General features: G+C 31.8%; 2 protein-coding genes across 7 annotated transcripts; one reads left to right on the forward strand and one right to left on the reverse strand.

Moving 5' to 3' along the window:
- Positions 1-407: 407 nt before the first annotated feature.
- LOC137814948 (protein GAMETE EXPRESSED 1) lies at positions 408-5,811 on the reverse strand. 6 transcript variants are annotated; one of them, XR_011081699.2, is made up of 11 exons: positions 5,646-5,811; positions 4,750-5,267; positions 4,075-4,662; positions 3,872-3,998; positions 3,609-3,795; positions 3,384-3,531; positions 2,685-3,308; positions 1,486-1,574; positions 1,323-1,388; positions 943-1,071; positions 408-868 (listed from the first exon to the last, which is right to left on the reverse strand). XR_011081699.2 is itself a non-coding variant. In XM_068617915.2 (7 exons), the coding sequence occupies exons 2-7, from the start codon at positions 5,223-5,225 to the stop codon at positions 3,056-3,058; spliced, it is 1,779 nt and encodes a 592-aa protein (XP_068474016.2). In that variant the 5' UTR covers positions 5,226-5,267; positions 5,646-5,811; the 3' UTR covers positions 2,432-3,055. The 6 variants fall into 6 exon arrangements, 4 of the variants coding, with proteins under 4 accessions (XP_068474016.2, XP_068474017.2, XP_090150137.1 ...); XR_016514909.1 differs by lacking the exon at positions 408-868 and having other exon boundaries at positions 950-1,071; positions 4,750-5,811; XM_068617915.2 differs by lacking the exons at positions 408-868; positions 943-1,071; positions 1,323-1,388; positions 1,486-1,574 and having other exon boundaries at positions 2,432-3,308.
- A 4,234-nt stretch (positions 5,812-10,045) lies between these two features.
- On the forward strand, positions 10,046-12,034 carry LOC137814941 (signal peptidase complex subunit 3B). The gene is made up of 6 exons (XM_068617909.2): positions 10,046-10,241; positions 10,322-10,369; positions 10,745-10,807; positions 11,308-11,361; positions 11,593-11,679; positions 11,769-12,034. The coding sequence occupies exons 1-6, from the start codon at positions 10,116-10,118 to the stop codon at positions 11,892-11,894; spliced, it is 504 nt and encodes a 167-aa protein (XP_068474010.1). The 5' UTR covers positions 10,046-10,115; the 3' UTR covers positions 11,895-12,034.
- Positions 12,035-12,244: the final 210 nt, after the last annotated feature.

The following is a 12,244-nucleotide window of genomic DNA, read 5'->3' on the forward strand; positions in this document are numbered from 1 at the left end:
GTGTTGAGTAAGATCAACTTGATAGCTTTGCATCTAAAATTCCATTGCACCAGAAACGTAATAGCATCAAGCAAAATGTTTTATTTGAACTAATCAGTAGGCAAGTTGGTGTTTAGACAGAAGTACCATGGACTATGTTATTGCCATTTGATGTTAAATGGGATGAAATATTTTAATAATTCGATTAAGAGTTGAAGTTTCATTTAATCCTTCGTTGGCACAATTTGGTGAAGTTATCATTTCGTGCTATAATGCAATTAAAGGGGATGCTATTTTTTCTTCCAGCAATTAAAGTCTAAATCCTACCAATTTGATAACTGAATACATAATTAAATTTATATTTAGAAAATTAATTAATAAGTATTTAGAATTATAGCAATTTGAATTAATATTACTCGATTCTTATTAGTGACCTGTCTAAGAATATATTAAAATAAAATAATATCAGGTTTTTCTTTTACAAATCTTTCAAAAATTGTTCACATTCTTGAGATCATTTTGTTTTGATCAACTCTCCTATCACAAACCTCCATTTCAATTTATATAAGCTTCCACGAACCAGGCTTCCCACGTTTCTTTTGGTCCTTTTCTTCATAACTAGCAAGAGCATAATCACCAGGATATAAAACATGGTCCAGATGAGTCTTGATGCTAAATATTGTGTTGTTCGTACCAAAATCTGCACACAAGCAACTTCAGCATCTGAGTGATATTTTGTGTCTCCAAAGGTAACCTCAGACCACATCAAGCCTTTAACAAGTAATCTATTCTTAAAGGTTGAATAATTGATCAATTACGTACTTCAAACTCGAAGGGAATAACACCCTCGCAATACATCATGAGTTGGGAGTGGAAATTGAGGCAACTTCTGCATTACATAAGAAAATATAAATTTAACACAGGTTATTCACCAATAGTAAAATTTAATTAACTATTAATCACCTGAGAAGGCACAACCCCCATAAGATGGGCAAACAGAACTGAGGAAGCCCATAAGCACCTGCAGCCATAATTACCAGAGGCGCTTGATAAATTAATTTGAAGAAGGCGACCCATATCTCCCAAGAAAGCCTTCAGATATCAACACATTTTCCATTAATGTAAATTTGGGCTTAAGCTATTGAACAATATCCATAAAAACAACTAGTTGTTTGTTCTTCTCGTTATTTAAAGGATTCTCTTTGTTTAGGAACAGGTACTGCCACATATCACGTCAACACCTCCCTAACACCAACACGCATCATAATCACACCAAACCTTTAAATACAGTTCTAAAAAAAACCGTACACAAACTATATGGAACTTAATGACAAAGGCAATACCTTCCACTTGAGACCTTCAATTGGTTCCCAAGAATCCGTATCAGGTCTATAACCCTTCCAATGAACCTAAAAAGCAATATCAATGGGAACAAACTTAGCTGACAGCTAAAAGAAGTTACAATTACATCCTGAGAAGAAGAAAAACTAGTGGCAAGAAGACTACCTTAAAGTATAACTCTTGCTCATATATCCCTCGATTGGATGATGATTTTGAGCAAGTTCGTGGAGAAATCTTGGACAAGGAAGTGACACCTAATTTAGAAGAATGTTATCCATTGATTTGGAGAGAGGCAGTCCAGTGAACAACGTTAAAACAAAATATATGATTTCTGTTCTCACAACTATGATGACAATTAAGCAAGGAAAGCAATCAAAAGGTTTCGAAAAGGGTAACTACAAGTGTATAAGGATGGACGCACATGCTATAAAATCATCGGATACTCCCAAGTGGTGGGATCATAGTCAAACATCCAAGAAGTATTCAAAAAGATCATAGTCAAACATAAAAGGTTCTCCTGGAAAAGGAGTTTTGTTCAAGAAGAACTCCAACTCCTGGAAAAGAAGAATGTTTCTATCTTGTATACTTCTCCAGAGTATGTAGGGTATGCATATATGCATCCCATTCAAATATATTGTGATAATAAAGCTAGACGACATTGCTTACAATTCTGACCAATATGACCATATGAAACATGTAGAGGTTGATAAAAATATTTTGGAATTGTCAAATATTCGATCTGAAGATCAGTTGGCATATATTCTTACTGAAGTTGTGACAAACCATGTTTTTGGGTGATTATTAAACAAGTTGAGAATGTGCATTCTTTTACCAAACTTGGGAGGGTGTGTGGAGATAGAGATATTTGATTAGTTAAGTTATAGGTTTATCCTTAATTATGTACAAATATCCTTAATTTAGTCCTAATTTGTAGGAGTAAGTAAAATACTATAAGAAATATTTGAAAAGGAAGTGAATAATAGATTCTCCAAAGAAATAGAGAAAAAAAGAGGGTGCCAGAGAAAGAATTAAGTAATCAAAGTAAGGAATTCGGTGCATGAACTTTTTTACTTTTGAGATGAATAAATTATTTGATTTAACAAAATCGAAAGAACTATGAAATACATAGTATTCACAGAAAAGTTCAACATACAAATCGTCCTTATAACATGACCGTATAGCTTTAAGAATGCACAACATCACATTCATTCCCTGGCTACATAAGGATCCTAAGCAATAAGCTTGAAGACACAATCAAAAGACATAATCATGGGTGCAGGTATGCAGCATACCAAAATGGTCACATAATGAAAATGTGTTTCCACTGAAGCAACTATCTTGCACTGAGGCAGCAATAGGTTTACCTCAAACTAAAGTAACTTGGAATTCTCCACCTTTGCTCTTCTCGCTTCCAAATTTTGCATCACATAAACATCATCAATGTCATGCATCTCTTTGTGAGCAAACAAACACACTGCCAAAAATCAATTTAGCACACTGGTGGCACCTATTTTAGTACCACTCTAAACATCTCAACCATAAACATCTCAACCAGCCACCCTTCCCCTGGTCTCGGTTCTTAACCTAAATCAAAATTTACAAGAATCTTTTCAAAAACTTTTACAAACACTAGTACACATAGTCCAGAATCATGAAATAAATTAATGGAATAAAGTGATGTTCACTGGTGGACTTCAAAGTTCTAATTAACTAAATTAGTATGAAGTGGTAACAATCAATGAAAAAGACTGCGAGAACGTAGGTTATAATTTGTCATAGCTGTGATTGAATCCTCTGCAACTTCTTCTGAAGGTATGTAATCAGGATCATCAAGGCAATTCACATCATCGGGTAAATCAGCATCTACCCATTCAGACCAATCCTCGTAATCAGTATCCACGTCCCATGACAATTCCTTTTGTTTTTGCAGGGTGTTAACCTTATTTATTAGAGTTAACAACATTTGATGGTTCAAAGTTTCATAGTTCCTGCATGATTAACAAACAATTTTGAGATATAAAGTTTATATCCAAAATAGCATTTTTTAATGTTTGTCAACTTACTTGTATGTGCAAATGGCATGCAACAGTTGAACTGAAGCAGCTATCATGAATAATAATCTGGCAACATTTATTATCCAGGTTTGGTGCTCAATGTTGTCACTGGTTAAACGAATAATGAGCACTTCCACAAAGAAAGTTGCAAAAAGCTCTGTAAACAACCAATAATATTTAGTCAAAAATATATAATTTGAGGTTTATAAACTCATAGCACTAGTCGGTACATACCAATATATAGGAACGGTCTCATATTGTATGTTTGCTTCGTACTAGTCAACATGAAGATGACGAAGATTGATATGGAATAAACAAAGAAAGCTTTGATCATTCTTGATTCAAGTAACAAGGCATTTTGCAAAGCAAAAATCCTGTCTAAAACAACAAACATGGAAGCCTGCTTTGATTCAAAAGATTCCTGTAAAGTAGAAATAGAAGTTTTGGTTAAAAAATCATTAAGTACAAAAATAAGTAGTCTACAAGAAAATGCAAACCTGAGAAGACAATATTGATTTTGAATTTTCCATCAAACGATCATGAAATCCTTGAATCTGTTCCTGACGCTGAACAAGCTCTTCATGTTGCCTATGCCCATATTCAGCAAAATACTGTAGTGTTTTCCTGCAAAATACACCAAGGAGCTAAACTTTTTCGGAATATAATCTCTGTTCAAATTTATAAGAGTTAACTTGTCTACCTGCTCTCTTCTAGTGCTTTGGATTGAAACTCAATTAACGAGTTTAGGGACTCAAGTGATGTGGATTGCCCCTCTAAAAGTTGTTGTTGCTTATCTAAGGAAAGCCCAGCCATATTCCCAATATCTTCAGCTTTGCTTTGCAGGGTGTTCATCCTTGATGACATGGCATCTCCGACTTTAATTACCTCATTCTCTATCTCAATGGCTTCATCCCTTAACTTTTCAATTTCTTTTCCCAAATAGTTATAAGATTCTTTGAGCATTGTTACCCCATCATCCAAACTTCTCTTCATATCCTCTTGACCTTCTTGTAACTGTGATTGTGATAGTGCAATTTTTGTAGTCTGCTCGTAAACATTCTGTGAATGAATTAACACAGAATCTATGTGACCTTCTAGATTTCTAGCATTTTCAGCTACTTTTTGAGTGTGACTACCAATTAAATCAAGAGAACCATGAATCCGTTTAGAGTCTTGTAATAGAAGTTCTGATTTCTCTTCAATGTTATCTAACTTGTCCTCAACATACTGGGCTGAACTTTTTAATTCAGTCACAAGTCTCTCTGTTTCATGTTTGAATGCATATGCCCTATAAAAGTGTACAAAACATTAGAAAAGTTGAGACAAACACATAAAAAATAAAAAATATAAATTGGGAAAAGGAACTGCACTTAACTGCAACTGATAACAAATGGTGTTGGTTTCAAGGTAGAATTCAAGGTAAACCTTATGGGCAAGGTCATCTAAGGTTCTCAAGCATGAAGCAATAGAAGCTTTGGGGTCACAGTGGGGAAAAGGAGATCTTCCAGAATCCCTCTGAAAGCAATCACTTAGGTGCCAAGCTAATCTAGACCTTTTCTCATCAACAGACAAAATCTCAGAACACCCAGCAAAAAGATGTTGATAAGCATTTTGCCAACAAGAGTTTGAGCTAATCATTTTCTTCTGAGCATTATCTACTAATCTCACCCCCTTTTGGTCGTTGAAGGCCTCAATGGAGAACTCGGCACTAGAACCTCTAAAATTGCCTCCATTGGAATAGGTCCTGTCACTTGAAGGAGTCTCCTTTGATGATGAAAACCATCCCCACGACTCACTTCTTAGCAAGAATGAGAACAAAATAATAACCAGAAGAGGACTCCCACCACCCATAGGAAAATATAATCACAGAATTTATGTCCTAGTTTCGCAACCCTGCATCACAAAACAACATAAGATAATCAACTTTTGCTACCAAAAACAATTACGAAATTCAGAATATTGAAATAAATTGATAAACTAAGACATTCCTTTGACAAGGAAATAAAGGGTGTAAGGCTACACTATGAATTATGACAGTTGGTTCTAATATAATCTACTCCTAATTATATTCAATTTTGTTTTAATTGCAAAATAGGTATTTTTCCTATCCTTTTCTTCCTGGAAAACACCTATTTGTTGCATGCCACTTGTTTGTATGAAGACAAAAAGAAGCAAAGTTTGGATAGTATCGAAACTCTTAATTAACATTAGTTCGGCTTTCTATGCCAAAACCACCGTAACCTTGAAAACTTTCGGTTCAGAATCTCAAACCTAAACAGTGAACGATTGATTAAATCCTATCTTGGCTTTGCTATCAATTCCTTCTGTTTCCTACTTTCACAATTAAATTGAGAAACAGAGAGAGAGAGAAATGAAAATTTATATGGAAAGTGTAATTGTGCAGATCCTCTATTCTCTACAAGTTGAGTGTGACTATAATTTGGGCTATGGTTGAAAGTGATATATAAGGAAAGAGAAACTTGGGATGCAAGAAATATAAAGTCGGCACAAAGCAAAGTGAACCAGGAAACTTTCCTTTTATTCAAACAACAAATCACAAAAGAACAAACAATTTCAGATAATTCATTGTTTTACAACTTCACATCATGAAAGGGACCGGTTGTATCAATATAATAAGTTGAAAGCAACAAAAAGTAAAATTAATCAAAAGCAGCATATATTATGTTATTCTCAAACAAATGGGACAAACCTGAAGGTGGAAATGGTGCTTTTGGTGTTTGCAAGATTGTGAAAATGAAAAGTTATAAATAAAGCTTATGTAGGAGAAGAAACCATTGGACACAACTCTTTCACGCTCTGCAGTTAAGGAGGCACTAACAGTTACAATGATTCTTAAGGAGGAATCTCTATCTTATCACACTTCAAAAAATTTCAACACACTACTTTCACCAGGAAAATTTTAATAGAATTTCAAGACATGATTTTTCTGAATTTTGCAAAAAAAAAAAAAGTTTGAGTTTTATATATATAAAACTCAAACTTTTTTTTTCAAAATTCAGAAAAATCATGTCTTGAAATTCTATTACTGATGAAAGTAGTATATATATATATTATTGAGTTATTTTAAAGGAGTGTATAATTTTATTGAATTTTGTAATAAAATGTTTATAGTTAAATTATTGAACTACTTGTAAAACTTAACAAATATTAACTTTGACTAGGCTGTGCGTAAAGATTTGGAAACCTAAATCAAATAAAGGAATATGTTTAATTGCGATGTTTATGAAGTAAATTCTTGAATTCATATAATTTTAAAGCAAAATTTCATATTTTACCAAAAAAATATAATTGTCATAGTTTAACAAAAATTAACAAATGACAATTAGAGAGTAAATACCTATTTATTTTCTAAAATAAGAAGATTCCATCAAAAAAATTAAGTGAAGATGTGTAGTTAAAAATTCAGTGAAATCAAAAGACTTTAAAGAGTTATTTAAATTAAATTAACTTTTAGTATCGAAATAGTTTTCCACTTGTAGTAATCTTATTACCATTGATTTGAGAAATAAAGTTTATTTATTAACATTTACTAATAGGTAGGACAAACTTATCATGAATATTGATGTAATTATTGATAACTTAATTTTTTTTTAAAAGAGACAAATGCTTCCTTTTCTGATAATAATTGTTGATGGATAAAATAATACAACATATCGACACAACTTGACTTTGGATTGGAAGAATGTTGTGAGTTTTTATGCTGATGTTTAATTTGGTGACAGTTTTTATCCATTCATGTTTTTATAAATGTTGTTAGCAAAAACCAATAACAGTGTTTGGTAATCTCCCAATGGAACCATATAATGGGCATATAAAGGCTATTGGCTCTGAATTATGCTCAATCAAATCAACACTAACTAAATGCATCCAATAAACTATCTTAAAACAATATTTAATTCTTATAAATATCATGTCTTGATTAAAAATTCATCCAATAATTACATAAATATTTAATTAAAGATTCTTTTAATTAAATATACATAAAATAAAATTTTACATAATTTATAATTAAAAATTATAAAATATAAATAATCCAACATTTTAAAAGCAAAGATAAAAATTATAGTTTTAAGTTTTTTTACAAAGAGTCTAACTTGAGCGAAACTTCTCTTATTTGAGCGAGATTGAACTAAAGAGCATCCAAAATTTCTTCCAGATCTCATCTCAGCGAGATTTTGTCTCGTTTGAACAAGAATTATCTCGCTCATATGTAAAAAAAAATTTGCATAATCCTTTTACCTGTTATATTTTTGAACTAAAATTTCATTCAACTTATAATTTTATAAATTTACACATTCAATTGAGAGTTTTCACTCATATATGTTCTCTAAATCAATCATCATCTAAAATCAAACAACCAATTTTCATCAAACATCACATCTCATGTAATTCAACAAACTATTCAAATACAATTCAACTCATTTATATTACCATTCTAGCACTTTCAATAACTTATTCACTCTAAAATCAATATATAATATTCAAAATTAACCATTTCAGACAATATATTACTTTACTCTTAAAGAAAGACATTCCTACGAGCAAAAGTGAAACTGGTGATCACGTCACCCCCGCATCCAGATCTTATAACTTAGGATTCTATTGAAAATTTGAACTAACTTCCCTTACCTGAACTTGAGCAAATGTTCACTAAGAGCTTCAAACCTACCAAAAGCTCAAGGGTAGTTTAACCTACACCAGAGTCCTGATAAAAAATCTAACTATATCATTATGACCCTGAAGTTAAAGGAGTCACATGCAAAACCTATGCAGAAAATAACAAAAATGAACTTACTCTGTTAAAGAGTCTAATGACAGACTCCGATTGTCAAATTGATGAACAAGAAGATCAGAATCTTAAAGAAAAGACAAAGAAAAGGAAAAATAAATTTTTAGAAAAATGATGATTCTTTTAAGATAAAACCTAAATAACTGAATTTCTATTTACATACTATTTTAACTTTAATAATAAAATATTTAGTTGTAATTCTAAATGTATCACTCCTCCTCTAAAACTATTTATTTGATCCTTATAACACAAACGGAAAGAAATGGCATTGTTCGCATAATTTTTTGCCAAACATAAATCTATATATATATTTGGAGAGAACACAAAACAAAGAGAAATGACACGTGTTGTAAAAAATAAATAAAAACAAAATTTATCAAAACAAGAAAATGGATGTGACAAAAACAAAAGATGTATATGGCTGGTTGTATTCAAGATATTTTTCCAACACTTTTGGTTTTTTCTTTGATTATATTTGTCATTAGGATAAATAGCCTTTTTGAAACCCTAATTTACATTTTTTTTCTGATTTTTTTCCTCTCGAAAACCTACACCCAAAGACTTTTGATCCACGTTTTGCTTTCTTCAAACACCAATCCACACTTTCTCTAATTTTTCTCCTCTGCAGAAACCTACACCCATAGGACTCTTTCTTCCTACACCTCCATACCTTCTTCTGCCACCCCCATACTAAATGTAAAAATACCATTTTCTCCTTTTTTGTGCCACCTCCATACATAATCCGGAAGCTGTTTTTGAATCCGGAAGTGTTCTTGAGATTTATGAAATCCGGAACTCTTTTTTGCATTTGAAATAAGCCTATGGATTATGTAATCCGGATATATTTCGGATTACATAATCCGGAAGTCAATCTCATATTTAGAAAAGACTTTCGGATTATGTAATCCAGAAGCTAATCACTCCTCTGAAAAAAAAGATTTCTGGATTACATAATCCAGAAGCTAATTTTATGTATAGAAAAGATTTCCGGATTATGTAATCCGGAAGCTAATCACAAAAGGCTTCCGGATTACATAATCCAGAAGCTAATTCTGGATCTAGAAAAAGACTTCCGGATTATGTAATCCAGAATATTAATAAAGGGTATTTTTGGAATATAAAAAATATATGGGGGTGGCACAAGAAGGCATGGAGGTGCAGGAAGAAGCAGCCCACCCATAGACTTCTGATACACTTTGTCTTTCTGAAATACTAATTCACACTTTCTCTAGTTTTTCTCATATGCATAAACTATGTACTTTTCTGTCTACTCACATTTTGCCAAATCATGCTATAAGAACCTAAATGTTTCTTTCTATCTCAAATCATACTACTTATAAGATAAATAAAAACAACCTACAGTAAAATTGTAAAAACTATTTGTATTTGTTTTTATAATTTTCTTTTATGAAATTTTTTATTTATTTAATAATATCTTTTATTTTAATAACTATCTATAATAGAAACAAAGAGAGGATACATTATTTTTTTAACTTTCTTTGGTATCTTCTTTTAGTTGAATAATTATAATCTCTAATAAATAAAAATAATAATTTAGTTACTTATTTAAAAAAATAAAAAAATATTTAATAAAAAAATATTTTAATATAATAAAAAAATAAATACACTGAAATAATTAGTAATACAAAAATTCATTAATCTTTTTCCGTCTCCAATTTCAATTACAAGCAACATTTTGAACTAGTGACTAAAATATAATTCAAATTTAACTATTTTGATATGATTAAAGAAATAATTTTCAATTAACTGAAATTCCATTTTATTCTTGATATTAAAAATTCCAATGAAAATATATTAATTAATAAATAAATATATTTTTTAAAATTGATTAACTGAGCCCATTGAGCCCAATGCGCAGCCTCCTCCTACAATAATCCCTTCACTCCCCTGTTTCTGGCTACACAGTGAAAATGCATTCACTGGGGTACAGAACGAACGCGTTGCTCACCTTCGCCGTCACCGTTCTAGCTCTTATGTGCGGCATGGCCTCTCTCTCCGACAACCTTAATTTCCCCTCTCCCTCTGCCCAAGTCAAGGTCTCTTCTCTTTCGATTTTCATTTCTTCTTTAGAGATCCATCTATGCCTTTTACTCACTCACTCACTCACTCTGTCTAGGTCTTGAACATAAACTGGTTCAAGAAACAGCCCAACGCCAATGACCAGGTAACTTATTCATCTTTCTTTCTCCTATTTTGAATTTCACATTTATGATATCATGTGAACGTATCGTTGTGTGTTTGGATGAGCGATTACGAAATTGATTTTGAATGAAATCATTAAATTTTATTTCGGTTAAAATTGACTTTGAAGTTGTGACATTTTTGTTTGGATGTTTTATTTTATTGTGAACACAAGTTTGTAGCAAGACTCGGTATAATTTTTTGATCAATGCAAAAGCTACCTAAAGTTAATTAATTATGGATCCAGAATTGGAGAATTCAAAGTGAAACAGCTTGCATGTAATCCCTTTCGCTGATATTCAAATGTCATCTTTAGTCGTTATTTAATCTGAATGTGGAAGCCTTTCAATTTTTGTAGGTCAGCATGACATTGAATATATCAGCAGATTTGCAGTCCCTTTTTACATGGAACACAAAACAGGTTATTCCCTTTAATTTTGATTTTTCATTCTAATTTTTTGTGTGTTTTCACCCTTTGCCTCTCAAAAGAAAGAAGGATGTTCTTCGTAGGTAGGAGCTAAAATGAAAATTGATAATGTTTTCATATCTTGTCATGTTATCAACTTTGCCCCCCGTGTTTTGGTTCAATTTATTCTTGAAAAGAAACCCCTCTGAGAGAGAGCTTTTAGAGAAAATAAACATCATTTCTTGAACATAAATCCTTACGAAATGTGTGTTTGTTTTCTTTTCTATGCCTCCCAGCATAATGCGTGTCTTAATGTTTAAATTGTCTTGTCTATTATTATATCATGTTTCATTTTTGTGTGTACAAAGTTGTATTTCTATGGAAACCTTGGATCTGCTTTATTTTAATTACCCATTATCTTCTTATTTCTCACAAGTTATTATTCTAAATATTTTGGAAGCTAGAATTTCAGGGTTGTCCAGGACTTAGTTTTGTTTCATTTTGTATGGTTGCAGGTTTTTGTTTTTCTTGCTGCTGAGTATGAAACACCTAAGAATTCCTTGAATCAGGTAACAGCTGATTTGTTGGTTTGTATCTACAATTGAAATATAATTATTTCTATTATAAGTTTTTCAGCTCCTTTTTATAAAGGGAAAAAACAAAAGGAGACATAATAATGTTTATTGATTTTGTTTATATTATTCGTGTCACTCGGATGCCTTGCCTTGCTGTTTATCTCCCCTCTTGGGTATATGTTGTGTCATGAATGTTGCTTAGGTTCTTGAAATTCCCTTTTACAGATATCTCTATGGGATGCTATCATTCCCTCTAAAGAGCATGCCAAGTTTTGGATTCATACATCAAATAAGTACCGCTTCATTGACCAGGTACACAAATCTAAGCATGTTTTATGACTAATTTATGATTTGCTTCAGATTTCGCTTTGCCTTAATGTTCTTATTTTTTTCATGTTTAGGGAAGCAATTTGCGTGGCAAAGAATATAACCTGACTATGCATTGGCATGTTATGCCTAAGACTGGCAAAATGTTTGCAGATAAAATAGTTATGCCAGGTCACAGATTGCCAGAGGAATATAGATGATGTCTTGTGATGTTATTTATGTAGCTGTAACTCTAACCCTTTCTATGACGGTTAGTTCAAAGAAAAGAATCATGAAGTTTGTGTTTTGGAAAGTGAAATCAATAGCATTTGAATGAATACCCAAACATTAGAAGTTTGAATTTAGTCTTCAATTGTCTCTTGACTTGATCTCATCCTTTTTAATTCCTTCTGAAAAAAAAGAGGATGTTTATCTAGAGTTTGCTTGGAAATTTTGAAATTGTTAATCAATTAAAAAGCGATGCCTCTCTATCTTGAGGAAAAATAATAATAACTTTATTGAGGTAGCTTTTGCATGGCAGTTGAAAATTTATATTAAGATTTACAACTTT

The sequence above is a fragment of the Phaseolus vulgaris genome, chromosome 1 (genome assembly GCF_051622355.1).
Source record: "Phaseolus vulgaris cultivar YP4 chromosome 1, ASM5162235v1, whole genome shotgun sequence".
NCBI classification, from domain to species: domain Eukaryota; kingdom Viridiplantae; phylum Streptophyta; class Magnoliopsida; order Fabales; family Fabaceae; genus Phaseolus; species Phaseolus vulgaris.

Excerpts from the sequence above, each read along its gene's own strand:
- LOC137814948 (XM_068617915.2), bottom strand. The coding sequence starts at position 5,225 with ATGGGTGGTGGGAGTCCTCTTCTGGTTATTATTTTGTTCTCATTCTTG. Across the intron at positions 4,663-4,749 it reads ACCATTTGTTATCAGTTGCA|GGCATATGCATTCAAACATG; the intron begins GTTAAGTGCAGT and ends ACACTTTTATAG. Across the intron at positions 3,532-3,608 it reads GAGACCGTTCCTATATATTG|AGCTTTTTGCAACTTTCTTT; the intron begins GTATGTACCGAC and ends GGTTGTTTACAG.
- LOC137814941 (XM_068617909.2), top strand. The coding sequence starts at position 10,116 with ATGCATTCACTGGGGTACAGAACGAACGCGTTGCTCACCTTCGCCGTC. Across the intron at positions 10,242-10,321 it reads CTCCCTCTGCCCAAGTCAAG|GTCTTGAACATAAACTGGTT; the intron begins GTCTCTTCTCTT and ends CACTCTGTCTAG. Across the intron at positions 10,370-10,744 it reads AGCCCAACGCCAATGACCAG|GTCAGCATGACATTGAATAT; the intron begins GTAACTTATTCA and ends CAATTTTTGTAG.